Raw genomic sequence first — 23,938 nt, 5'->3', positions numbered from 1 at the left:
ATTTTCTTCTTTGTCCTAACAAACTATACATACTATATTAATACAAAATCCTAAATTCGAAAACCAGCGGAAGAAATGCACCGCCATGGATGACTCTCTCTCTTTCTCTCGTCATCTTCTGTAAATGGCCTGACAATGCCAAAACATGTTGTTTCAAAGCTTCTGCGTTATCACTTCTTTCTTTCCTCGATTCTTTTCAATTTTATTCTCTCCTCAGATTCAGTGATTTTATACATATTTTAATATATTTATAATATATTGAAAGAACCTTTTAATTTCCCAGAAGTTGTTTAAGATATCTGAATATAATTCGGTCAGGAAATCGGAATTAGTGGGTAGATCAAATTATGGGGAGAGTGAAGCTTCAGATCAAGAAAATTGAGAACACAACGAATAGGCAAGTCACTTTCTCCAAGAGAAGAAATGGGCTGATCAAGAAAGCTTACGAGCTTTCTGTTCTTTGTGATGTTGATGTGGCTCTCATCATGTTTTCTCCTTCCGGAAGAGTTAGCATTTTCTCAGGAATTCGAAGGTGAATCACAATTTAATCTTTCGCTTTCTTTTATGACACTCTTTATATTATTTATATCTTTGCAATTTATTATTTTACTTTTCTTAGTATATATATTTTCTAATTGTTATAGAATAAAGATGAAAATCTTGAATCCTCTTGAACTGAAACTTGTGGATTTTGTCACTTTTTTGTGATTTATAATAATTTAAAAGCAAATCAAGGATTTTGTTAATTAATTTTTTACAATATATATTGTTTTCGTCTTTTTGAAGCATGGAAGAGATCATATCACGATATGTGAATCTCCCTGAGCATGAACGAGGAAGGTAAGGAAATGAATTGCGATTCTTTTTTTATTTATTTATTCCGCTTTAATTCAATTGATGTTGACAATTATTATTCTATTTATTCTTTTTCTCTGATTCGATCTGGTCGCATGATTAATTGCCTTCATGCAACGATGCGACAGGCTACAGAACCAAGAGGTACCTATTTTCCAACTGCAATTCAGACATGAACAGTACTATTGGATTCACGAGTGGATGATATCGAAACAATTTTTTAACATTTTGCGGATAAATTGATTTTTCAACTAAATATACAATATATCAAGCACGAAATTTTAATAAAACTAAGCAAAAGATATATATATTTGCAGCATCTTCAAAGGGCTCTTGGCAAGTTGAAATCTGATGCAGATCGAAATTTTCAAGCGACCAGCAGGTAGCCCAAATTTAACCTTTTTTTTGGTAATTTAAGTAGAATTCATTAAATCTATTTTATGTATTTGTTTAGTTTTGTTTTCATGCAGCAGCCCTGCTAGCGTGATTGATTCTCAAGTTGAGGTATATATGCGGATATATATGTTAAGTGCTGATCTTGATAACTTCAGGTTACACATCTGTTTAGCCAAACATTCCTCACGGATATGAATGTAAGGTTACGCATGTATAGAGTTTATGTGGACAACAATCGTATGATCCATGCATATTTCTATATTATGTGTTACAATAATCAAAATATAACACTTGATCTGCTGTACGTACCATTTGGAGTTACTTGAACCTGAAAACCTAAGTTAACTGGGTGGCCTCTAAGCTTTTTTTTAGGGAATTGTCCATATAAATTTCTTGGCTTTACTTTCAACATTAACTGCTGTTTTGTTTCTCAATTTTGCAAATGATCAGAGAGTTGAGCTGATGCAGGAAATTCAGCAAGAAATTCTGAAATATAGGTGCCAACTTGAGGATATGGAGAAAAGATTAAGGTGCATATCATATACCAATTAATTTCTTGCCTTAGCTGTTCGATTGCAAAACACATGTAAATATATGTTTCACACATGCAGGATTTATGAAGGCGATACTTCTGATATCACCACATTGTGTGAGGCTGAGTATAGAGAACAAATTCTTGTAGAAAATTTGAAGCATGTCCGAGTCCGGAAGGCAAGTTTTCATAATCATTAGCTTAGTTTTTCGATTACGAGTCGAGCTAATGAAATTTACTCTCACGTACAGCAAGTTCTGCAGGACCAGTATATTCCTCCTGGTGCACAAACATTATCGTCACAGGTCTCTTTATTTCTATGACTCAGAACACGAAATGACACGAACCAACTGATCATTTTGTATACTTTTGCCATCGCCCTTCAGGTGAATTTCCCCCCCGAAACGTTGAACATAAACACTTTGGCCGGAAGAAATGCAAATGGCGGATTGGATTGGCTTCCACACAGAGATCCGCAAGTTCAAATCCTAAACATTTTGGATTCGAATGGCCTGCTTCCCATAAGGTTCGTATATGTTGCCCATGTACATTATAAACAGTTATCCGACCTAATGGATCGGAGTTTTGAGTTTGGGCCATCTTATTTATCACTGTACTGAGCCATATAATTTGAAGAGTCTCCTTCCGCTTGTAATAGACTATTGTTTTATATTTGTGGTCTGCTAACAAGATTGGAACTAGCGGGGAGACATTTTGGCTCAACATTGATTTATTTGCAGCGATCAGTCTCAACACACGGGAAACATACTACCATCATCCTTAACTCTTGTTCACGCCCCAAACGTGCACGTCCATAATCATTTGAACCCAAGTAGGAGAATCGGCGAAGATGATGCACAACAACCCGAATTCGGGCTTGATGTCAATCTTTCACCATGGGCCGGATTATATCCTGCAGGTCTGTTCTTAACACCCTTACTTTGTTTCTCAGTGACTAAGATTAAACATGCATATATAGCAAACTAACTTGGAGGTTTGCATTTCTGGGTTACTGTGATTTTGCGCAGAAAACGATCCCTTTCCAACGGGTCAACCCCGAGAGCGAGCCATTCTTGAGTTGTTTATGTCTCAGCTTACGCCGGTGAATCAGCATCATGTTTGATACGTATTTCTACATTTTTCAGTGATGCTAAGCTTTATTTAGTTCGATGATAAGATCTTTGGGGCATTATATTCTTAAACTGCTTTTCACCCTCGTACGTTAAAATTAGTGTTATATACGGTCGTCTCTAGGCTTTATTGTATAATAAGGTCATTGCGCCCTATAAATTTTGAAGGGAATTTGCTAGCTAGATTCCCGTTGAATTAAACAAAATTATTGTTTGCAGCTTTTGTAATGTTGATATATATTGACACCAAAAAAACTTGGAAAAATAAAAAACACAAGAAAATTGCATTTTTTCCTATTACGATTTTTGTTTATATATTATCAAATTTCAGTCTTAACTTTTTATTTTTAATTTTTTTAAATAATTTTAATCATTTTTCAGCAGAGTGTTGGTATGATATTATATGTGGTTCCACTCACGTCACATTTGCATTATGTTAAAAAAAATTAAATTGTGAAACTGAAGAAAAAAGATATATAACACATTAATATTGAAATTCGACATAGAGGATCAGAATCGTAAAGAAACAAATATACAAGTAAATTTTGATACAAATACACAAGTAATTTTATCAAAAAGCACAAACTAGAAATAAAAATTGTGGTTCTATTAGTATTTCTTTTTTGTGGGGGCAACTTCGTAAGATATTTCATATTTTGTATATAACAATAAGTTCGAATTAGTCTAATAACAACGTATCGTTTCAAAATTTTCCGTCATTTTAAATAAATGATGCTATTTTTCCTTTAAAAACCTATTTTAATTAAAAAATCTCGAAACCCGGCCCTTATCTAAGTGGGTTCTACTCGGTGGGGGGATGGTATTTGGGCGGTAGCTATGGAAGCTGGGCTAGCGACAACACCTTTGCTGCGGGTGACACCCTTGGTAATTAAGTGCCACCACTTTTGACTATGTAATCATTTTGTCAATCATCATAATCTTCTCTTAATCCATGTGTTTTTCAACTACTATTATTTTTAATCTTCTCAAAGAAAAATATATTTTGCTTAAATTTTTTATATCAATTCGGTATACAATATCATATGATATTCTTCAGATATTTTCCATAATATTAATCGATTAAAACAAATTTATAATGTTGTTTTTGAGAATAGATATAAAGGAACACTGGAAAAAGTATGTAATGTTTTATTATCTTAGACAGATTTATATGAATGAAAGGACAACTGCTTTTTGAAAATATGTCCATATTTTAATCTTAATTTAAGTTAAGCGAGATATTAAGAAGTGTATTTTCCTAGACAGTTATTTTATTGCATTATTTAAGTTATCTTAATTGGCCAAAACTTAGAGTTAAAAATAATATTTTTAATATAAAAAATAATATTTTTTGACGAATTAAATAATTGCACGCAGTGGGATTTGAGGATTAGCTTTTAACAGATCTGCTGGACTTGATCTTCATTGAGATGGGGAGCAGTTTCAATTTCATGAATTTCGGAAACGATCCTCCATCAGGGGGCAGTGGAACGCCTTCGGGTAACTTCCCTTTGATTCGGCAGTCTTCCATCTATTCATTAACTTTTGATGAATTTCAAAGCTCAGCCGGCGGAATTGGTAAGGACTTGGGGTCAATGAACATGGATGAGTTGCTCAAAAGCATTTGGAATGCGGAGGATAATATGATTATCGGCTCCAGCAGTGGTGGCGATGTTAGGATTCAGGAAGGGAGTAGTAATTTGCAGAGACAAGGATCATTGACTCTTCCTCGTACGCTAAGTCAGAAGACGGTGGACGAGGTTTGGCGGGAGGTGTCAAAAGAGTACGGTGGTGGGAAGGAGGTCAGCGGGGTCGGTGCTTTTAGAATGCTCCCGAGAGAACCGACTTTAGGCGAGGTTACCCTCGAGGAGTTCTTGGTGAGAGCAGGTGTCGTTAGGGAAGAAACTCAACCAGCTGCAATGCTTAAAAATGTTGGAGCTTTTGACGATCGGTCAATTCCCACAAGTTCCGGATCAGAATTCGGGTACCAGCCGACTGGTACGGATGCCAGATTAATGGCCAGTAGGACTTCTAATAGTGCTAATCCGATTACCTTGGAATCTGCTAGTTTACCCCTGAATGTTATTGGGATGAGATCTGCTTCACCACAGCCTATGCAGCAGCAACAGCTCCTTCCAAAACAGCCTGGGTTTGCCTTGGGAATTTCTAGTAATCAGTTAGGAAATTCGGGTATTAGGGGTGGAATTGTTGGGGTTTCTGATGCAGTAATGGATAATAACATGGTTGAAAATATGAAGTTACACGGTGGAGGACTAGGTGTTGTTAACTTAAGAGCTAATCAGAAGGGTTCTCCATCAGTTTCATCTGACGGGCAGGTTAACAGTAATGGTGGGACGCCTTCCATGTCACCTGTTCCTTACATGTTTAATGGTGGTCTTCGGGGTAGGAAACGACCTGCTTTGGAGAAGGTGGTTGAAAGGAGGCAAAAGAGGATGATTAAGAATAGGGAATCGGCTTCGAGATCACGAGCTCGAAAGCAGGTGAGACTTATATTCTTTGCAACGACTATTTGTGTTGGCATGGATGTATATATCTACTTGTTTTACTTTATCATTCCGGTTCAAAAATTGGACAAGATTTCAGTAGAAAAGGTCAATAATTTGTTCTTAAACAATTTGAATCACTTCGAAAATTTGTACACGCTACTGTTTGGATCTAATATGTATACCTTGGATATTATTCAAGGGTTTGTGCATCATTTTTATTATTTGACTCCATGTTCTTCCACAAGCACAAGAAGCATTAACATGTTCGATCGTGGACTCGGGATTTGTAATTGTGTGGGGATTGTCCAAATAACTAGGATAAAGATGTTAGTCCTGACGTAGAACCGAACATTAGTATATTCAAAGAGTGCATGATGGAGTACGAATTGAATTAAGAGCTTGCATATTGAATTTGCTTTATCGGATAAGATCACTAGTATCCTGTACGAGGAATCAACCAACCCTGTGGTCGTGTTTGTAACACAGTTGTACTTTGTCTCCTTTCAGGCATACACTATGGAGTTGGAAGGGGAAATTGCGAAACTGAAGGAGGAAAATGATGAATTACGAAAGAAACAGGTTCAAATTTGTAACCATCTCTCAATTCTTCTTCGTTTTATTTTTTGACATTATTTTATCTACCATTATGTATTAAGTGGTCAGGGAACTCCCACTGTTACACCAAAAATGTGTTTTCGAAAGTTTCTCCAGTGGATACATTTTATTCCTTTGGTGCATAAAACATGTATTTTGAAGATTGATCCATTTAACCAAATATATGATATTACATATAAAGTATCAAAAGATAACATGAACCAATATGTGGAAATTCTCATTGTGTTCTATTTGTTTGAAATATTCTTATAATAAGCTATTGAATAATTCTATGATGATAAGGATATATCATTTCTGCACATCACACATGATATGTGTGCGTTGTTGATTAGTTTATTTACATGGTGTAGGCAGAGATGCTGGAAATGCAGAGGAATCAGGTATCTCTCATTCCTTTCATCCAAACTAGTTATCTTCTTATCTTAGTCCCTCCGATTATGGCACGATGATGAGTAATGCCAACGGGAAAATCGTTGGATGGACCTGTAATAGGAGTCTGTGTTGTAAATCATAAATCATAATACCAATCTGAAATTGAGAAAAATCAAAATCAGAAATTGCGGTTTGGTTTTAAACGGAAATTCAGATATATATTTCAGTTTGCGGTTTGAGATTTCTTGGCTATGAGTCAAAGTCTTCGAAAGATTTGTTTTTTATGCTATTACAGAACAAGAATGATGTGAATTCAAATTATATAGTTGGTATTTTACTTTATTTATACCATATCTTGATTGTTATCTGATTATATATATTCAAGAAAATATTTTAAATTTTTTGACTGGTTTGAAGAAAAATGAGAACACCCTATGGTTTCAATGTTTATGGAAGCAAAACATGCAAATGGCCCGTGAATACCCCTAGTTGATATTGTCAGTCATCACTGTTGGTCCTACGTGCGGAATTTGAGATAATAAAACCCGAAAATAAAGAATAAACTGGACACCGATATTTACGTGGAAAACCCCTAAAAATTATTATGGTAAAAAACCACGGGCAAGATGAAAAGAATTCCACTATAATATTTTGTGGTGTACAACTCACTCACTGTGTTTCCAAAGAGAACACACACTCTCTTAATAAAGGAGAACAAAACACCTCACAAATATTATAGAACTAAGCAGTCAAATGCTTATAAGATGAGAGAAAACTCGAAGAAGGGATGATTTCAGAATGAAAGGAGGAGCTCAATTTATAGAGCCCCTTGTTTGTGTGATATACGCGTATTCCGTCTTCTGAATTATTAATCAAACAACCCACGTTTTTTTTTTTGCCACCAAATTATTCAATAGAGTCTGCCTCCTTTGGTCCCACCACCTATTGCCGACATTTCTCCCACTTGGAGATTTGATTGAGAATTAAACACGTCTCCACACATCCTTTCAATCTTGTCATTTCCTGCTGCTTACGTTTTCGCTAGACCACTCGAGGATCTACACCACTCAAACTTATCAGTGTTTACTGGCTTGGTCAGAAAATCAGCTATGTTATCCTACGTATGGATCTTCTGCATATCCACGCTTCCTTCTTCTACTACTTCCCGTACAAAGTGAAATTGTACTCCAATGTGTTTCGTCCTGGAATGAAAGGCTGGATTCCTTGCAATGTGCAAGGCACTCTGATTGTCACAAAACAAAGGAACATTTTCTTGTTTGTGCCGATCTTCTCCAATAACCTTTTGATCCATATTGCATCCTTGCAAGCTTGAGTAGCTGCCATATATTCTGCCTCTGTTGTAGATAACACCACAACTGTCTGCAGTTTTGAACTCCTTTCGCAAGTGTAAACACATAACCAGTAGTAGATTTCCTCTTATCAAGATCACCTGCATAATCTGAATCGACATAGCCCCTGAGTGTAAAATCTGATCCTCCATAACATAATGCAGCATTCGAGGTACCTTTAATGTATCTAAGGATCCTCTTAACAGTGCTCCAATGTTCTCGTCCAGAATTCGTCATATACCGACTAACTGCTCCCAATGCTTGAGCAATATCCGGTTTTGTACATATCATGGCGAACATCAAACTTCCCACTGCTGATGCATATGGTACTCGAGACATCTCCATCCTCTCTGCTTCACTGCTAGGACACATCTCGGAGGATAACTTGAAGTTAACAGGAAGAGGGGTCGAAATTGGCTTGCTATCTTGCATGTTGAAGCGTTGCAAGACTTTCTTCAAATAATTTTTCTGGGAAAACCAAATCTTTCTGTTACTTCTGTCTCGGTGAACTTGCATCCCTAAAATCTTGTTTGCTGGTCCCAAGTCATACAAATTCCCTAGCCAACTGTGCCTTCAATCCTTGAACCTGATCTTTGTTGGGGCCTGCTACCAACATGTCGTCCACATACAACAGTAAAATAATATAATCATCACCAGACCTCTTGAAATACGTACAAGGGTATGCACTCTGTCTGTTGTATCCAAGGCTCATGATATAGGAATCAAATCTCTTGTACCAACATCTTGGCGCATGTTTGAGACTGTACAGATATTTGTTCAACCTGCAAACCAAGTTCTCTTTGCCTTTTTCCGCAAAACCTTCTGCTGAAGCATATAGATTTCTTCTTCAAGATCTCCATGAAAAAATGCCGTTTTCACATCTAGCTGTTCTAGATGTAGGTCAAACACCGCACACAATGCCAGCACCACTCTGACTGTTGTAAGCCGAACCACAGGAGAAAATATCTCATTGAAGTCAATGCCTTCTTTCTGAGCATACCCTTTTACCACCAATCTAGCACGATACCGCTCCACTTGGTTATTGCCATCACGCTTGATCTTATATACCCATCTGTTTCCAATGACTTTCCTCCCTCGTGGTAGTGTAACAAGATCCCAAGTTTTATTCCTGTCTAATGCCTCCAACTCTTCTTGCATTGCTATCATCCACAAAGATACATCCGAGCTTTGAGTAGCCTCGTGGAAACTCGATGCTCACCATCATCTGATAATAGACAATATGCAATGTTGCTTTCAGTGACATAATCTGAGAGCCAACCTGGTGGTCTTCTGTCTCGAGTTGACTGCCTCACATTGGAAACCTCAGACTCAACATGTTCTTGTTCTTCGTGCTCTGGTACTGCTTCACAAGAAACTTGACCTTCGTCCGTCTTATTTTCCACCTGAAAAATAGTAGTTTCTGAATTCGGTGTGCCTTTGTCTCCTTTTACTTTATCTTCCTCGAAGATAGCATCCCTGCTGATGACAAGCTTGTGAACAGTAGGATCCCACAAGCGAAACCCCTTTACTCCATCAGCATAACCCAAGAAGATACATTTTCTGGATTTCGAATCCAACTTTGATCTTTCTTGCTCATTGTACAGAATATACACATGACTTCCAAATGTATGCAAATGAGAATAATCTGTCGGCTTCCCGGTCCACATCTCTATCGGAGTCTTCAGATCAATCGCCACTGAAGGAGAACGATTGATAATATAACAAGCGGTTTTGACTGCTTCTGCCCAAAATAACTTTTCTAGACCTGCAGTCCTCAACATAGCTCTTGTTCTGTCCAACAAGGTCTTGTTCATCCGCTCCGTCACTCCATTCTGTTGAGGTGTGTAAGCCAACGTGAACTGTCTCTTGATGCCCTCATATTGACAATATACATCAAATTCGTCACTGGTATATTCTCCTCCATTGTCAGTCCTCAAACACTTGATCTTCTTTTCTGAATCAAGTTCAACCCGCGCTTTGAAATCTTTGAAGATCTGGAAAACATCCGATTTCTTCTTGATCGGATACACCCAACATCTCCTAGAGAAATCATCAATGAACGAGACAAAGTATCTCGCTCCTCCTAGGGATACAACTGGTGCTTGCCAAACATCCGAATGAATCAGCTCCAATATGCTTTTTCTCCTGGCAGTAGAAGTGTCAAACTTTAATCTGTGTTGTTTATTGGTAACACAGTACTCACAAAAGGGTAGTGACACTTTTGTAAGTCCCGGCAGCAGCTTCCGTTCTGAGAGAATTTTCAACTCTCGTTCTGACATATGCCCGAGCTTTCTATGCCATAACACTGTTAATTCTTCTCCTGAACCAATTGATGCAACAGCTAGTTCTGCCTCTTTGTGTGTTTCCCCCAATAGTACATATAGATTTGCAGCAACTTTTTCCGCCTTCATAACCACAAGCGCGCCCTTCAGAATTTTCATGATCCCGTTCTCGATACGAGTTTTGCACCCGATGTCATCCAATTGCCCCAAGGACAAAAGATTTTTCGTCAGTCCTTTCACATGTCGTACCTCCTGAATGGTGCGAATGGTGCCATCAAACATTTTAATTTTGATAGTACCGATCCCAGCGATTTCCAAGGCATGATCATTTCCCATGAATACAGATCCTCCTGAGACTGGTTCATAATGATCAAATCATTCTCTCCGAGACGTCATGTGCCACGTCGCTCCTGAATCCATAATCCATGTGTCACAAAATTTGTGACTGCCTTCTGCACCAGTTGCCGGTTCGCTGAATAATATTTCACCATTGCCTGAAGTACTGGCCATATTTTCTTGAGAATTCTTCTCGATACTCGTACACTCTTTCTTGAAGTGCCTTTTACCGCCACATTTAAAGCAGTAAATATTTTTCTTCTTACTTTTCGACTTTGATATACCCCGTCTTTGGCTCTCACTGGAGTCACGGTCCATAAATCTTCCTCTTATCATCGGTAAAGCCTCTGCCTGCTTCGAAGTTACCAACCTATCTTCATTATTCTTGCACCGGCTTTCTTCTCCGAGAACCGCAGTTAAGACATCGTCGAATTTTAGAAAGCTCATAAGAATATTGTTGGTTATGTTGATGATAAGTTGATCATATGAATCTGGTAGACTTTGAAATAGAAGCTCCGCACGTTCATTTTCCCCTATTTTATGCCCCATGGAAGTGAGTTGGGCAAATAAAGTATTTAGTGTGTTGATATGGTCGGTCATCGATGAGGATTCCGCCATCCGAAGAGTATAAAGTCTTCTCTTTAGGAAAATCATGTTGTGTAACGACTTGACCTCGTACATCTTTGTCAGAGTATCCCAGATAACTTTTGCTGTTTTTATCTCAGAGATACTTGACAATACTTCGTCTGCTATAGCCAAGTGTAAATTGGCAACGACATTATCATCCATCTCATTCCACTTTTCATCATCCGTAATCTCCACCGGTCTATCTCCAATAGCCACCAAGCAATTCTCCTTTCTTAAAACTGCTTGTATCTTTATTTTCCACAGCATAAAATTGCTTCCGTTGAACTTTGTTATCTCGTACCTGCCCGCCATTATGTCTACAACAATTTTTGTAGACTGGACAAAATAATATTGTCTTAAATAAAAAATCTCAAAAAATCTTTTCTGATGTGGAAGATCAGTCTAGGCTGCAACCACAGAGCATACTCAGAATTTTAAGAAATTTTAAATCAGGCTTTGATACCACTTGTTGGTCACACGTGCGAAATTTGAGATAATAAAACCTGAAAATAAAGAATAAACTGGACACCGAGATTTACGTGGAAAACCCCTAAAAATTATTAGGGTAAAAAACCACGGGCAAGATGAAAAGAATTCCACTATAATATTTTGTGGTGTACAACTAACTCACCGTGTTTCCAAATTGAACACACACTCTCTTAATACAGGAGAACAAAACACCTCACAAATATTATAGAACTAAGCACTCAAATGCTTATAAGATGAGAAAAACTCGAAGAATGGATGATTTCAAAATGAAGGGGAATAGCTCCTTGTTCGTGCGAAGACTTTTTTTTTTTTACCACCAAATTATTTAATAGAGTATGCCTCATTTGGGCCCACCACCTATTGCCGACAATCACGGTAGAAATCAAATATTTCAAACCGTAGGACAATCCCACGTTTCAATGTCAGTAGCACTTTAGTAGCTGCACAGGATATGGGAACAATCGTTGCTATTATTTAGTTTTCTAAATACTTGTGTGATTTCTTCAGGTTCTTGAGATGATGGACCAGGAAAAAGGAGCGAAAAGGCCATGCTTGCGACGGAGACTGACAAGTCCATGGTAGACGAAGCATCTTTATAATGACATCAAAGCTTATTAATCGAAATATATATAGGTGAATGAACGTGTTGGAGGAATATTCATCCGGTATTCATTCACTGGTATAGATTTAAATTAACTAGATGAGAAGTGTTTTATTATAGGTTACTTCAAGAACCTAGCACTCTGTCTTGTCGAGCAGAATGGATGGATATATACAGATCGTTGCTAATATATATACAAGACATCATTAGTCGTTCAGTTCAGAACATGGCGTGTATTGTTTTGATAATCTGCATTAGAAAAGCACGACGAATGTCTTATTTTAGTGTGTGTAAATGGAAGACAAAGGGGCGATTTGTTCTCTCATATCATTGGTTTCTTGCAGCTTGTCAAAGGAGACCCAATGTTGAGATCCATAAAAAAATATGAAAAATATCTTAGCGGGAGCATGAAAGGATCCACAAATCTTTTCTTTAAAAAACACAAAAGAGGGTCCTTCTGTTTTGTTTTGTTCTGTTCATCAGACAACTTCTTCTTCCTTCTGCCCCTTCTGATAACCCCATTTGAAGGATTGTTTTGTCATGCAATTGGGTGGTAGACCCAAATTAGATTTTTTCAAATAGTCCATTCAAAGATATGTAAAAAACAACCAAATAAATTTCCTCTGTTGATTTTTTATGATCTCTAAATTATTATTTCTTATGTATGTTCTAAATGTCTTAATTTTTGCATATTTTATTTCACACGCAGAATGATATCGTACTTGATCCCAATGTTGAAACTTTAGAACATATTTGATGTAAATTTTTTTGGTTCAAGGAATATATTTAATTTCGCATTAAACGATCTTGAAAATATCTTCTACCCACCTCATCCACCTACAAAAATTTACAATGGGGTCAAATTCAGTTCCCTTTTTTTTAAATCATTCGAGGATACCTCTATTTCGTCCTTAAACATGATGATGAGGACTTAAGAGAAATTAAACAAATCGAAATCTTCCTAGTTGATTACAAAAACACAACGAGAATGGAAGTGGAATCACATGCAACACAGAAGAATAATGATATTTACATAGTCCTGGCCATGAACTAACAGTTAGACATGGCGAAAAACCATGATTACTAGCGCTCGTCATCAGTTTCTTGCTTAATCCTTGCCAAAATCCTATCAGTTTGGACACTGCTTTCATATCCACTGCTGTCACCTGGTTCCATCACGCCTGTCTCCATGCGATTTAACCGTCCATTTTCCCGACCACTTCTACGGTCCTTTTAAAATGTACACGGTAACACGGGTCTAAGGGAGAGGAGACGGTAACACAAAAATTGAATCTAGGACACGACATTTTAGATTATGTGCCTAAACCCAGAATATAACAGTTTCCATTGGAGCCAATTAGTGTTATCACAACTTGGCTATCAACATCTTAAAGAACAAATATTTTATGTAATACACCAGAAAAAAGAAGAGTTTGTGGGGTGCTAATATAGTATTTCTCAAGAAAATCCGCATGAGTTACGTAGCTAAACTTTACCATCTGGTGTTTTGTTCCATACCATACATACTTTAATTCGTATTAAATGCCATAAAAGTTGTAGGTATAATATTGAACTTACTTCACCGAAAAGGAAATCATCACCATCAAGCATGTGCACCACATGCCCCATCTTTGGCCTCTTTTGAGCATTTGGGTCTACACACCGTAATGCTACCAAAAGGACACGTTTCCATGCTCTCGACGAGGGTTTCTCAGTTAATCTTGGATCCAACACTCCCTCTGCATTTCGGTTGGAAACCATAGATTTTAGCCAATCAACAAGGTTCACCTGAAATTTCAGTTTGTGCAAATCTCAAAATATATTGAACCAAATAAAATGTCGAGCAAGTATCAGTAATCCATGCATACTTCACCAGCGGGACGACTATAATCCACCGGATTCCTCCCGGTTATGATTTCCATTATGAGGATGCCAAAACCATACACGTCACTTCTTTCGTTGAGCATGCCAGTGCTAGCATATTCTGGAGCAACGTAGCTACACAAAAAAATATTTGGTAGTTGGATTTGTTTCAATTAAATGGTAGCTGTGGAGGCTAAAACAGAAACTATCTTTCTGGACAAACTACTAACTCACCCAAATGTACCCATAACTCTAGTGGTGATATAACTTCTTTCAGAACATAAAAGCTTTGCCAGACCGAAGTCCGATACTTTTGCATTCCACTGTTTATCAAGCAAAATGTTGCTTGATTTAATATCACGGTGAACAACCTTTGGCTCGAGCCCTTCATGCAGATAAGTCAACCTAAGAAACTTACCCCATTAGGTTCTGAAAACCAGTATCAATCTTCACAGAGATTAATTAAATTAAATGAGATTTTTCAGATTTGAACGACTCTATTTACCCCTTGGCAGTACCAAGTAATATATTCATTCGAATATCCCATGTAAGAGGGCTACAAGGCCCTACATCTCCATGAAGCCACTGTTCTAAGTTTCCATTATCGACATACTCATACACAAGCATCCTGCAATATAAAAGAGTTGTAATTTCATTCTAGAACTCTGAAGAACTTCATTCAATGAATGGCCAAAAATGCCAATTTTAAATGCAAAAGTTTGTCACCGAGTTAAGTACCTGTGAGCTCCTTCAGCACAATAGCCAAGCAATCTCACCAAATTCTTGTGGCGTACCCGTCCTATTGCTTCAACTTCAACCTTAAACTCTCTTTCCGCTTGACCCCTTGTCAAAAATTCCGATTTCAGACATCCAAAAAACTAAATATTGATCATCTTACATAGATCTTAATTTCTTCAAATCACCATAGAAAACATTCACATGCACTTGAAGAAATACATGGCTTTTCACCTCATATCTTCTATAAATATGGAAAGTGAAAAAAGGCCGCGCAATTTAAACAGACGCCTAAGTCCCTGACAAATGCCTGAATAGCTAAAATTCCAATCACCACTCTCGTATATACATCCCAAAATATCCTATGGAGAAATAAATTGATAATGAAATCTAGTTCTGATGCAATATTTCAGTGTCAAGGTTGACAGAAATTGGAATCACCCCATGATATTGCTTTCATTTTCTCTCATTAACAAAACAATTGACTTTAAATTGGAGCATAGACAAAGACTAATTTATGAAATGATGGAGGAATGAAACAAACAGATTACACACATGCATGGAATTTAAATTACCTGTTATTGAGCAAATTTTTAACAGCAACTTTCGTATTATCTTCCAAAGCACCATAATAAACAATTCCGTACCCTCCTTCCCCAATCACATTCCCAGCAGAAAAGCCATTGGTGGACTTCTCAAGCTCCCTCAAAGTGTACCAATGTCCCCACCCTAAATGCGACACCCCCGGCCCGTTTGTCACAGAACCCGGTTCACTAATGAGCCGCGCCTCCCCGCTTCCATTGCCGGACCCGGAACCCTGCCCTCCCTTCTCAGGATAGGATATCCGGTTTCCCTTTCCAATCTCAATGTGGATCCTTTGATCCTCTTTGGGGTTTGGCTCGGGATCCGGAGCAGGAAGAAGCAGCTTGAGAGGAGCTTGTTCCTGCCGAGTCGGGACGGACCATATTTCTTGAATTTCTCTCGACTCGTTAGGTATGATGGCAATCTTGTTTTTCAGCGTGGTTCTCTTGTTCCGCCTGGATGTGAACCAAATCGAGATGAAAAAGAGGAAGATGACAATGGCGGCACCGACGCAGATTCCAAGCACAACCCACAAACGTAAACCAAAAATGGAAGTCTTTCTCGATAATTCATCGTTCGGAAACGCTGGTTTCCCATCAGACATTTCTTCAAGCTAGCCTTGATGATTTTCAGCTCAAGATATGCGCACTGACTTACGGCACCATTTTGTATAAGGACAAGACAAAATAATGGCATAAGAAGACATTACAACAGCAAGCTGTAACGATGGGAACCGTAGACTGGGAAAAAGGCCCACTGATGTTTGTCAGCCCGTGGGAACGATAGATTCTGTATTATCTTAGAATTTTGATGTCTCCCATTTTTATGTATGTATCATAAATTTCGTTTACAACAGTTAGATAACCAAATTCTTTTTTATTTAAAACTTCTCCTTTTGGGTGCTTGATCGCATATGGTTGGTAGCGTATGGAAATACAGATAGTTTTCTTAGATTTTTTGCATACATATTCCTTCACTCAACACTTGGTCAAAGTTTTGAACTTTTTCTTTCTTTTAAGATTAAGATAAAGTTGCGAACTTTTCGGTGCTTCAGTCTACGATTCTAACATTTAAATACACGGTATTATTAAATGAGGACAACGTGTAACCAATGGATTTTCTTTGTAATAGTCAAAACCATTCGAGTAAAAAATATAATTATATATTTTTATGAAGAAACTAATTTTTAGTTTTTCAAGAATTTTTAATTCTCAATGACATTTTCTATTTTACATAGTCCGCTATCTTTTTCCTATTATTGGTTTACCATAAATTTCATATAATAAAGAACATTGTTTTTAAATTTAACATCGACAAAAATAACATTATATATACACTTTTATGTGTACATCATGAAACACGATCTATTGTATTCTACTTCATTCTTTTTTTGAAAAATATTTTATTTTGTTTTATATCTATATATATACCTATATATATATAATTGAATTCCTATTATTGGTTTACCATAAATTTCATATAATAAGCAAATTTGTCGAGTTATCAATAAATATATATATATATATATATATATATATATATATATATATATATACCCACTTAATATATAATTGAATTCCTATTATTGGTTTACCATAAATTTCATATAATAAGCAAATTTGTCGAGTTATCAATATATATATCACTATCTATAAATATGTGAGTTTGAATTATGAATTTACTTAGTTATTCCTTTCACTCATCATTACTTCATTAATGTTTTACTTAGTTACATTTCACTCACAATTACTTCATTAATGTTTTATTTATTTATTTATCTAGGTGAGATATGAGTTTGAATTGTTAATTTACTTAGTTACCATTTCACTCACCATTACTTCATTAATGTTTTATAAATGATCCATTTTGATATAAAATTAACTATCTATAATATGTATTCTAAAAAAATAGAGAAAGTTAAACAAAATCTGCAAGAGGTTAAAAGTTAGCAGATCTTTATCTATACTATCTATAAATATGTGGGTTTGAATTGTGAATTTACTTAGTTACCATTTCACTCACCATTACTTCATTAATGTTTTACTTAGTTACCATTTCACTCACCATTACTTAATTAATGTTTTACAAATGATCCATTATGATATAAAATTAATTATCTATAATATGTATTCAAAAAAAAAAAAAAAACAGAGAAAGTTAAACAAAATCCACAAGGGGTTAAAAGTTAGCAGATCTATATGCTATAAATATATGAGTTTGATTTGTGAATTTTCTTAATTACACTTTTACACACCATTACTTAATTAATGTTTCATTTATTTATTTTGGTGAATTTTTAATTTTCTGATTTAAGAGTTGAGATGGAAAATGAGAATAATTTTATTTCATTATTTTAGTTGAATTGACGAAAAATATTACAAATACATTAGTATGATACTTTTTTATATTTTTAATTTAATAAATTGTGATATTAATTAATGTCTCAATATATATCTCAAGCTTACACTTTTCTACAAGTGTTATAAAAACTATGCGAGAAAATGTCATTTTTCTAATGATTTTTTTCAATTAAAATGGATATTGAGAGCATACAAATTCTATATGCTCATTTGTAAATTTTTCTAATATTTTATTTGCAATATAATTTGATTATTTTGAGTTATTTCAACTTTATTCATATAAAAAAAAATTAATTAGAAATTAAAAAGAATGAAAATTACTTTATACTTTTGTATTAAATTTATGAGATAATCCTTGTAATTTTTTTAATTAAGATAATCCTTATAATAAATATGAATTATAGTGCTAATTTATTATCAATTTTTAGAAATTAAATTTTTTATATATGATATTTTTAAACTGAATGTTACGTATATGTATTTTACTACACATATTTATTTGATTGATATTATTTTAAAATTTTATTTAACATGAAATTATTAATCATCAATATTAATTTTCAAATGATCTATTATGATATAAATTAACTATGTATAATATATATTTTAAAAAAGGAGAAAGTTAAACAAAATTCGCAAGAAGTTAAAAGTTAGCAAAAACAAAATTGATATTTAACTTAATAACAAGTTTATGAGTTTTATTTTAACATCATTATAATAATTTAGTTAATTAATAAAATTTTATTTGACAATCGCTATATGCACTTCATTTAAAAATATTGTGATTTTGGTTTTAGTAATACTCATTATTCTATTAATTTTATTTTTATTGTTTTCCATTGTAAATAATATTTGGATGAAAAATATTTTTGTTAATTTGATAGAGCTATCATTGTGTTATAATCACAAGAATTGAAAAATGTTATATAAATAAATGAATATATTTGATTTATCGTCATCGTGTATTTTTATTTATTGTGTTTTGATATATTTAGATTAATAAATACTTATAAACAAGATTTTATTCAAACGATTTTAAAATATTAATTTTAATCATCAATATTAATTTTCAATTGTACATCGACAAAAATAACATTATATATACACTTTTATGTGTACATCATGAAACACGGTATATTGTATTCTACTTCATTCTTTTTTTGAAAAATATTTTATTTTGTTTTATATCTATATATATACCTATATATATATATATATATATATATTCTACTTCATTCTTTTTTTGAAAAATATTTTATTTTGTTTTATATCTATATATATACCTATATATACCTATACCTATATATATATATATATATATGTAAAATTCTAATTACCCACCTAATATATAATTAATAGTTAATGAATTATCACTACAAAACACATTAATTATAGTAATTTATATCATTTCAAGAATAAAATGTAAATTTCATATTAATTTTATGAAATAATTCATCTTTAAACAACCTTTAAATATTTTTTCTTTTTAATTTTCTGTCTATATATTTTTTATAATTTTAGTGCAATTTCTAATTAAGTAATAAATTATAGTATCACAAGAAGATATATGAAAAAATTTAAATAATAGAATAACATGATAAATGTAGACTAATATGATAATATGAAGTTTAATACTAACACATTTTATTGGTTTTTTAACTAAGAATTAAAAATAAAGAGCTTGATAAATTATTTAGGAGAATTTTTATGAAAATTATGAAAGTTAATATATTAATAATCTCATAAAATATGAATTTCTTATGAAGAATTCAGGGATTTTAGCAATAATAAGGAATTTAAAGATTTTAATACCTTTTTTTAAAAGAAATTATATATCAAAAAATTTATAAATTTATAACACAAAGTTTTGGAAGTATTTGAAACGTATACTAAGGTTGTTTAAGATTTATATATTAAGGGTTTAAAGTTAAACTCGACCTTGGTTATCAAAAATAGTAAAACCAAAATCAGAACTACATATTTTCTTAGTTTCACTTCCAATTTTTGTTGCATTTTGTTTCTCATAGTGCATTTGATGCCATTTTTGTGAGTTTTTGGTACAATCTAGTGCAATAGGGGACATTGCATGCCTTTAGTATTGGAGGTGGGTAGTCGTTTGTAAACTTTATTTTGTGAGAATTATTTAATATATTTAGTTTTATATCTGCATTGTCATCTTTGTGTGTCAAAGGAGAAATAACTTATGGTGCTAGATTGAGAATTGATAGTAAGGAGGATATTGAATTGATAACATATATTCTTTTTCATTGGTATCACCTCGTTAGTTTAGCACATAACTAGTGTTGATGCATGAAAATTTTGATTGAAGGATAAATATATTTTGCACGGGTGTTGGTAGTAGAGGATTGCATGACATAGTGAAAGTTGATATTGTTTGCGCGGGGAATTTGAGATTCATTAGGTCTGAATTGAACTTTAACATTTTTCTCGACGTGAACACTTACCAGTAGCACGAGGATGAGTTAGACAAATTTATTTTGAGTCAATGCATTGTACTGAGCTTACCGAGATATATGTTGTTCGTTGCTTGTCACCTATACATCAAGTCTTGTAATTGCACCCCTGAGATGAATTGAAACCATATCTTTGATTCCATACCTCTTGTTCATATCTAAGGGAGTACACCAGAAAAAAAAAAAAAATTGTTGCACTTGTGAAAAGAACAAAGTTCTTGCAAAAAAAAAAAAACTTTGGAAAAAAAAAAGAAATGTAAGATATGGGGGAGCCAAATAAAAAAATGAAATTCTATTCCTATGATAAAAAGATGAGGATGTATTGAGTTGAAGAAAATCATATGCAAAATCTGCATTTGCAAGAATTGAATTGTCATTGTACTTCTCTATTTTTACATATTTCATCTTATCTAAGGTAACCCCGACTCAATTTCTAATAGGTGTCTGACAAGTCCTAACCATCTGTGTTATGGGTCAGTAATTAGTAAAGAGGGACATGGACATTTACTCCAACATGTTGATTAAAGTTTGTTGCAACTTTGGCAATTGAACTGTTGAAATGCATGATTCTTGAACCTATATTGCACACACACGTTTAAAATCTATGAAAGATTGTAGTGTATAAACTTCTAAGTATCGTGCGAAAACTATAGTTGTGCATTGATTGATGTTCTATTTTTTGACACAAGGAAATACGATAATACGGGCTTTGTAGACGGTTTACCACGTCACAGGAAGATCCTGTTGAACATGTCTCACATCTGCGTCCCACGATTTTTTGTTTAGTCATTTTGGTTTTTATGTTATTGGTTTGTCACACTAAATGTGTGGTGTGTGCGACATGTGATTCAATTATATCCATATTCGCAGCTTGTATGTTACAGTTCCAAGTAGTTTTAAAAGTGTCGGTGCCTTGCGTTTTCGGGCAATAAGAGAAATATATTGTGGTGATGAAATTATAATTTGTTTTTGGATCTTATACGAGGAGACTACATGATCTACCAGGGAGATTATATGATCTTGACGCAACAAAGTACGGAAATGGGGTGCAACTTAAACCATTAACCAAGTCGTTCCATGAAAAGGGTGTCAAAGTCCTTGCTGATATCGTTATAAACCACATAACTGCTGAGAAAAAAGATGGCAGAGGGATATACTGCATCTTTGAGGGAGGATCTCCCGATGATAGACTTAATTGGGGCCGTCATTCATCTGCAGTGATGATACCCAGTATTCAGATTGAAATGGGAATCTTGATTCAGGAGAAGGGTATGAACCCGCTCCCGATATTGATAATTTGAATCCAAAGTTACAAAATGATTTATCAGATTGGCTTAACTGGCGCCTGAGCGGGATAGCTTTTGATTTCACTAAAGTGAAACTTCAAGCTGCTGTGCAAGGAGAATTGTGGAGATTGAAGGATTCGAATGGACAGCCTCCAGGGTTGATAGGCATTTTGCCTAACAATGCCGTCACTTTTATCGGCAATCATTATACGGGATCCACACATAACTTATGGCCATTTCCATCAGACAAAATCATGCTAAGGATATGCTTATATCCTCGCCCATCCTGGAATCCCGTCCATTGTAATTTATTCATCGCAAGCATATACATTCAAAAACTCGTTTATCTTGGGGACAGTTTTATGAACACTTCTTTGATTGGGGGAAGAAGGCTGAAATTGTTGTGTTATGTGCTATTAGAGCGAGAAATGGCATTGCAGCAACAAGTAAAGTGGAGATTTTGGCTGGTGATGCTGATCCCTTAGTGGCAAAGATTGATGATAAGATTGTTTCAAAAATCGGACCCAAGTATGATGTTGGGAACCTAATTCCGCCCAATTTCCGGGTCTCAGCTTCTGGAAATGACTATGCAGTTTGGAAGAAGAAATAGTAATACATATATGTTTGCTTTGAGCGAAACAGTAAGCAGCAGCAGCAGCTTCTTAAACAATGTGATTTTAATAAAATGAAGTATTTGTCACATGATCCAACTCCATTTTTTAGTTCTGTGCCCTCTGAAGTGACTCAGCAAAATCATAATGTTCGGGAGAAAATTTCACTAAAATTGCAGAAGAATAAAAATCATACATAATACAAGTTTTTTTCACAAGATTTAAATACATGTGAAATTGTTGCTCCACCTACTACATATTCATCTTCAGCGATTCAATCAAGTTTACGCCCGTCCATCTATGGTTGTGTCAGCATTGGCAGTCTTCTCAGAGCTCTCCACCCTTATCACGAACACCTAGTATTGTAACGACCTTGTAACAGTATTGTAACGACGTGGAGTTACAACGGACAAGGTAGTATGAGTGGACGACTACTAAGCACGGTAGCAAGAGCAATTTTGTTCTTATTTGAAGAAAAAACACTTTAAATTTCATTGCAAATTATTCTGAAATTCAACAGATTTTGATGTAATAATATAAACTTTGTACCTTTAGAATTGTAGGTCTAGTTAGCTGAAAAACAAGTGCATCACCATCTACCAAGTGATGATCAACCGCAAACTTTTTCCACCCCCCACTAAGTCCTGATTTACGAGCCAGGTAGATTACTGGCCACTCTTCTCCTTCTTCGTCTATCAATGAAATTACTCCATCGTTTCTTGGAAGTTTTCTTTTGCTAAAATCAGATGAAAGCCCCTGCATTTATCACTGCACATCACTTGATTTATTTATATATTCCAACATGATGATCATTAAATTTTCTTGCAAAACTCTTGTATTCCAAGAAGTTTACACATAACGATGATAAAAGCAAATGGTGGTTAAGCAGATTCTAAGAGGAACTAACTAAATAGTGAAGCTCACCAGCCAAAATCCACCACTGACATGGGAGGGAAGCATTGATCTGACAAATGAAGGGTAATCGGAACCCAGAGTTGATTCCAGTTCCTCTGCTTTCTTTATCGCGCGTTCCCTTGCTTCGTCTGATGCATACACTCGATTCAATATATCCTTTGTGCGATTCGTTATCCTACAATAATCCATGGACACTAACATAACAAAATTGTATGAAAAAGTTATAGGATTTCAACTAGCATAAATCAGCATCTTATCCAATCCCAGTCAAGAATGAACCTTCTAGGAATCTGCACACGCTCGTAAACAGTAACCTGAGACGGAGCATACAAGCTTAATCCAAATTCTTGAAAAAATGACGAAATTAAAGCAAATAATCGATTAGGAAAGAAAAAGGAAAAGGACAACAGCAGTACCTCCTTGTAGTTGGCCACTGGTTTGCTGGAGAATCTTTCTGATCTTCTAACCGGAACAAGCTCTGTTCTTGCCACCCGGGGTTTTATTTTCTTCATCTTTCCGTTCATTAAAAGGGAAAAAGAGGGTTCTTGAGTTAACATACACAATACGAAAAAGAAATCATACGAACACAGAGTGAGAGAGAGAGAGAGAGAGAGAGTTGAACTGGAGAAGTTTTGGGAGACGAAGCATTCTGGAGGGCCTGAGAGAGAAGAGGGAGATGGAGTTGTTCCATTCTCTTCTTGTTTTCTTCCAATCTTTGCTGCCGTATTTTCTCATACTTCACCATTTTTCCGCTTGATGGCTCAGAAAATAATTTTGATTCTGACTTATGAGCAAATGAAAAGAGTTGAATGAGCAACTAGAGATTTTTGCCCATTTTAAATGCGTAGCTGTCATTTTGACCGTTGGAATGTCACTAATTACTCTCTTTTCTTTTTCAAAAAAATAAATAAATTTACTGCTTTTTGGTGGGTGACGATTTTTTTAAAAAAATGAAAGACTTTCGGTTATCAAGTAATGCTTTGTTTCATTTACCTTATTCTAAAACGTTATTCACTCACAC

The 23,938-nt window shown here is 34.9% G+C and overlaps 5 protein-coding genes across 10 annotated transcripts; 3 read left to right on the top strand and 2 right to left on the bottom strand.

Moving 5' to 3' along the window:
• Nucleotides 1-56: 56 nt before the first annotated feature.
• LOC142520627 (agamous-like MADS-box protein AGL104) lies at nt 57-3,109 on the top strand. Of its 4 annotated transcripts, none has more exons than XM_075623715.1 (11): nt 57-532; nt 787-840; nt 984-999; nt 1,173-1,237; nt 1,329-1,359; nt 1,720-1,781; nt 1,863-1,962; nt 2,035-2,088; nt 2,170-2,309; nt 2,524-2,702; nt 2,812-3,109. In XM_075623715.1, exons 1-11 carry the CDS (start codon nt 348-350, stop codon nt 2,904-2,906), a joined length of 981 nt encoding a protein of 326 aa, XP_075479830.1. In that variant the 5' UTR covers nt 57-347; the 3' UTR covers nt 2,907-3,109. The 4 variants fall into 4 exon arrangements, with proteins under 4 accessions (XP_075479830.1, XP_075479810.1, XP_075479801.1 ...); XM_075623695.1 differs by having other exon boundaries at nt 1,702-1,781; XM_075623686.1 differs by having other exon boundaries at nt 1,326-1,359; nt 1,702-1,781.
• A 1,185-nt stretch (nt 3,110-4,294) lies between these two features.
• On the top strand, nt 4,295-12,715 carry LOC142555978 (ABSCISIC ACID-INSENSITIVE 5-like protein 5). Of its 3 annotated transcripts, XR_012822492.1 has the most exons (5): nt 4,295-5,414; nt 5,928-5,999; nt 6,386-6,415; nt 11,998-12,123; nt 12,212-12,715. XR_012822492.1 is itself a non-coding variant. In XM_075667166.1 (4 exons), the coding sequence occupies exons 1-4, from the start codon at nt 4,344-4,346 to the stop codon at nt 12,070-12,072; spliced, it is 1,248 nt and encodes a 415-aa protein (XP_075523281.1). In that variant the 5' UTR covers nt 4,295-4,343; the 3' UTR covers nt 12,073-12,715. The 3 variants fall into 3 exon arrangements, 2 of the variants coding, with proteins under 2 accessions (XP_075523281.1, XP_075523289.1); XM_075667166.1 differs by having other exon boundaries at nt 11,998-12,715; XM_075667174.1 differs by lacking the exons at nt 6,386-6,415; nt 11,998-12,123; nt 12,212-12,715 and adding an exon at nt 6,077-6,372.
• Nucleotides 12,716-13,015: 300 nt separating this feature from the next.
• LOC142555968 (putative serine/threonine-protein kinase At1g01540) lies at nt 13,016-16,060 on the bottom strand. The gene is made up of 7 exons (XM_075667157.1): nt 15,265-16,060; nt 14,693-14,797; nt 14,460-14,582; nt 14,189-14,359; nt 13,960-14,089; nt 13,670-13,879; nt 13,016-13,321 (listed from the first exon to the last, which is right to left on the bottom strand). The coding sequence occupies exons 1-7, from the start codon at nt 15,873-15,875 to the stop codon at nt 13,175-13,177; spliced, it is 1,497 nt and encodes a 498-aa protein (XP_075523272.1). The 5' UTR covers nt 15,876-16,060; the 3' UTR covers nt 13,016-13,174.
• A 5,288-nt stretch (nt 16,061-21,348) lies between these two features.
• Nucleotides 21,349-22,001, top strand: LOC142515090 (alpha-amylase type B isozyme-like; the record flags this gene model as incomplete). The annotated part of the gene is given in 3 exon segments (XM_075619782.1): nt 21,349-21,651; nt 21,653-21,694; nt 21,750-22,001. Coding segments are annotated over 3 exon segments (597 nt in total), but the record flags the coding sequence as incomplete, so codon positions are not given.
• Nucleotides 22,002-22,124: 123 nt separating this feature from the next.
• On the bottom strand, nt 22,125-23,719 carry LOC142520618 (B3 domain-containing protein At5g42700-like). The gene is made up of 6 exons (XM_075623674.1): nt 23,540-23,719; nt 23,334-23,429; nt 23,197-23,231; nt 22,927-23,092; nt 22,552-22,758; nt 22,125-22,358 (listed from the first exon to the last, which is right to left on the bottom strand). Exons 1-6 carry the CDS (start codon nt 23,660-23,662, stop codon nt 22,287-22,289), a joined length of 699 nt encoding a protein of 232 aa, XP_075479789.1. The 5' UTR covers nt 23,663-23,719; the 3' UTR covers nt 22,125-22,286.
• Nucleotides 23,720-23,938: the final 219 nt, after the last annotated feature.

Source organism: Primulina tabacum, chromosome 1, assembly GCF_025594145.1.
Source record: "Primulina tabacum isolate GXHZ01 chromosome 1, ASM2559414v2, whole genome shotgun sequence".
Classification (NCBI taxonomy): Eukaryota; Viridiplantae; Streptophyta; class Magnoliopsida; order Lamiales; family Gesneriaceae; genus Primulina; species Primulina tabacum.
Note: the sequence above shows the minus strand (reverse complement) of the source record. Positions and strands in the feature narration are given on the sequence as shown.

What these genes read in the sequence shown, in the direction of transcription:
- LOC142555968 (XM_075667157.1), bottom strand. Translation starts at nt 15,875, where the DNA reads ATGTCTGATGGGAAACCAGCGTTTCCGAACGATGAATTATCGAGAAAG. An exon ending in AAAAATTTGCTCAATAACAG is followed by an intron (nt 14,798 to 15,264) that starts GTAATTTAAATT and finishes ATTTTTGACAAG; the next exon opens with GGGTCAAGCGGAAAGAGAGT. An exon ending in ATAGTCGTCCCGCTGGTGAA is followed by an intron (nt 13,880 to 13,959) that starts GTATGCATGGAT and finishes CTGAAATTTCAG; the next exon opens with GTGAACCTTGTTGATTGGCT.
- LOC142555978 (XM_075667166.1), top strand. Translation starts at nt 4,344, where the DNA reads ATGGGGAGCAGTTTCAATTTCATGAATTTCGGAAACGATCCTCCATCA. An exon ending in ATGAATTACGAAAGAAACAG is followed by an intron (nt 6,000 to 6,385) that starts GTTCAAATTTGT and finishes TACATGGTGTAG; the next exon opens with GCAGAGATGCTGGAAATGCA. An exon ending in TGGAAATGCAGAGGAATCAG is followed by an intron (nt 6,416 to 11,997) that starts GTATCTCTCATT and finishes TGATTTCTTCAG; the next exon opens with GTTCTTGAGATGATGGACCA.
- LOC142520618 (XM_075623674.1), bottom strand. Translation starts at nt 23,662, where the DNA reads ATGGTGAAGTATGAGAAAATACGGCAGCAAAGATTGGAAGAAAACAAG. An exon ending in TCAGTGGTGGATTTTGGCTG is followed by an intron (nt 22,759 to 22,926) that starts GTGAGCTTCACT and finishes TGATAAATGCAG; the next exon opens with GGGCTTTCATCTGATTTTAG. An exon ending in CTAGACCTACAATTCTAAAG is followed by an intron (nt 22,359 to 22,551) that starts GTACAAAGTTTA and finishes TTACAATACTAG; the next exon opens with GTGTTCGTGATAAGGGTGGA.
- LOC142520627 (XM_075623686.1), top strand. Translation starts at nt 348, where the DNA reads ATGGGGAGAGTGAAGCTTCAGATCAAGAAAATTGAGAACACAACGAAT. An exon ending in AATTTTCAAGCGACCAGCAG is followed by an intron (nt 1,238 to 1,325) that starts GTAGCCCAAATT and finishes GTTTTCATGCAG; the next exon opens with CAGCCCTGCTAGCGTGATTG. An exon ending in AATGGCCTGCTTCCCATAAG is followed by an intron (nt 2,310 to 2,523) that starts GTTCGTATATGT and finishes ATTTATTTGCAG; the next exon opens with CGATCAGTCTCAACACACGG.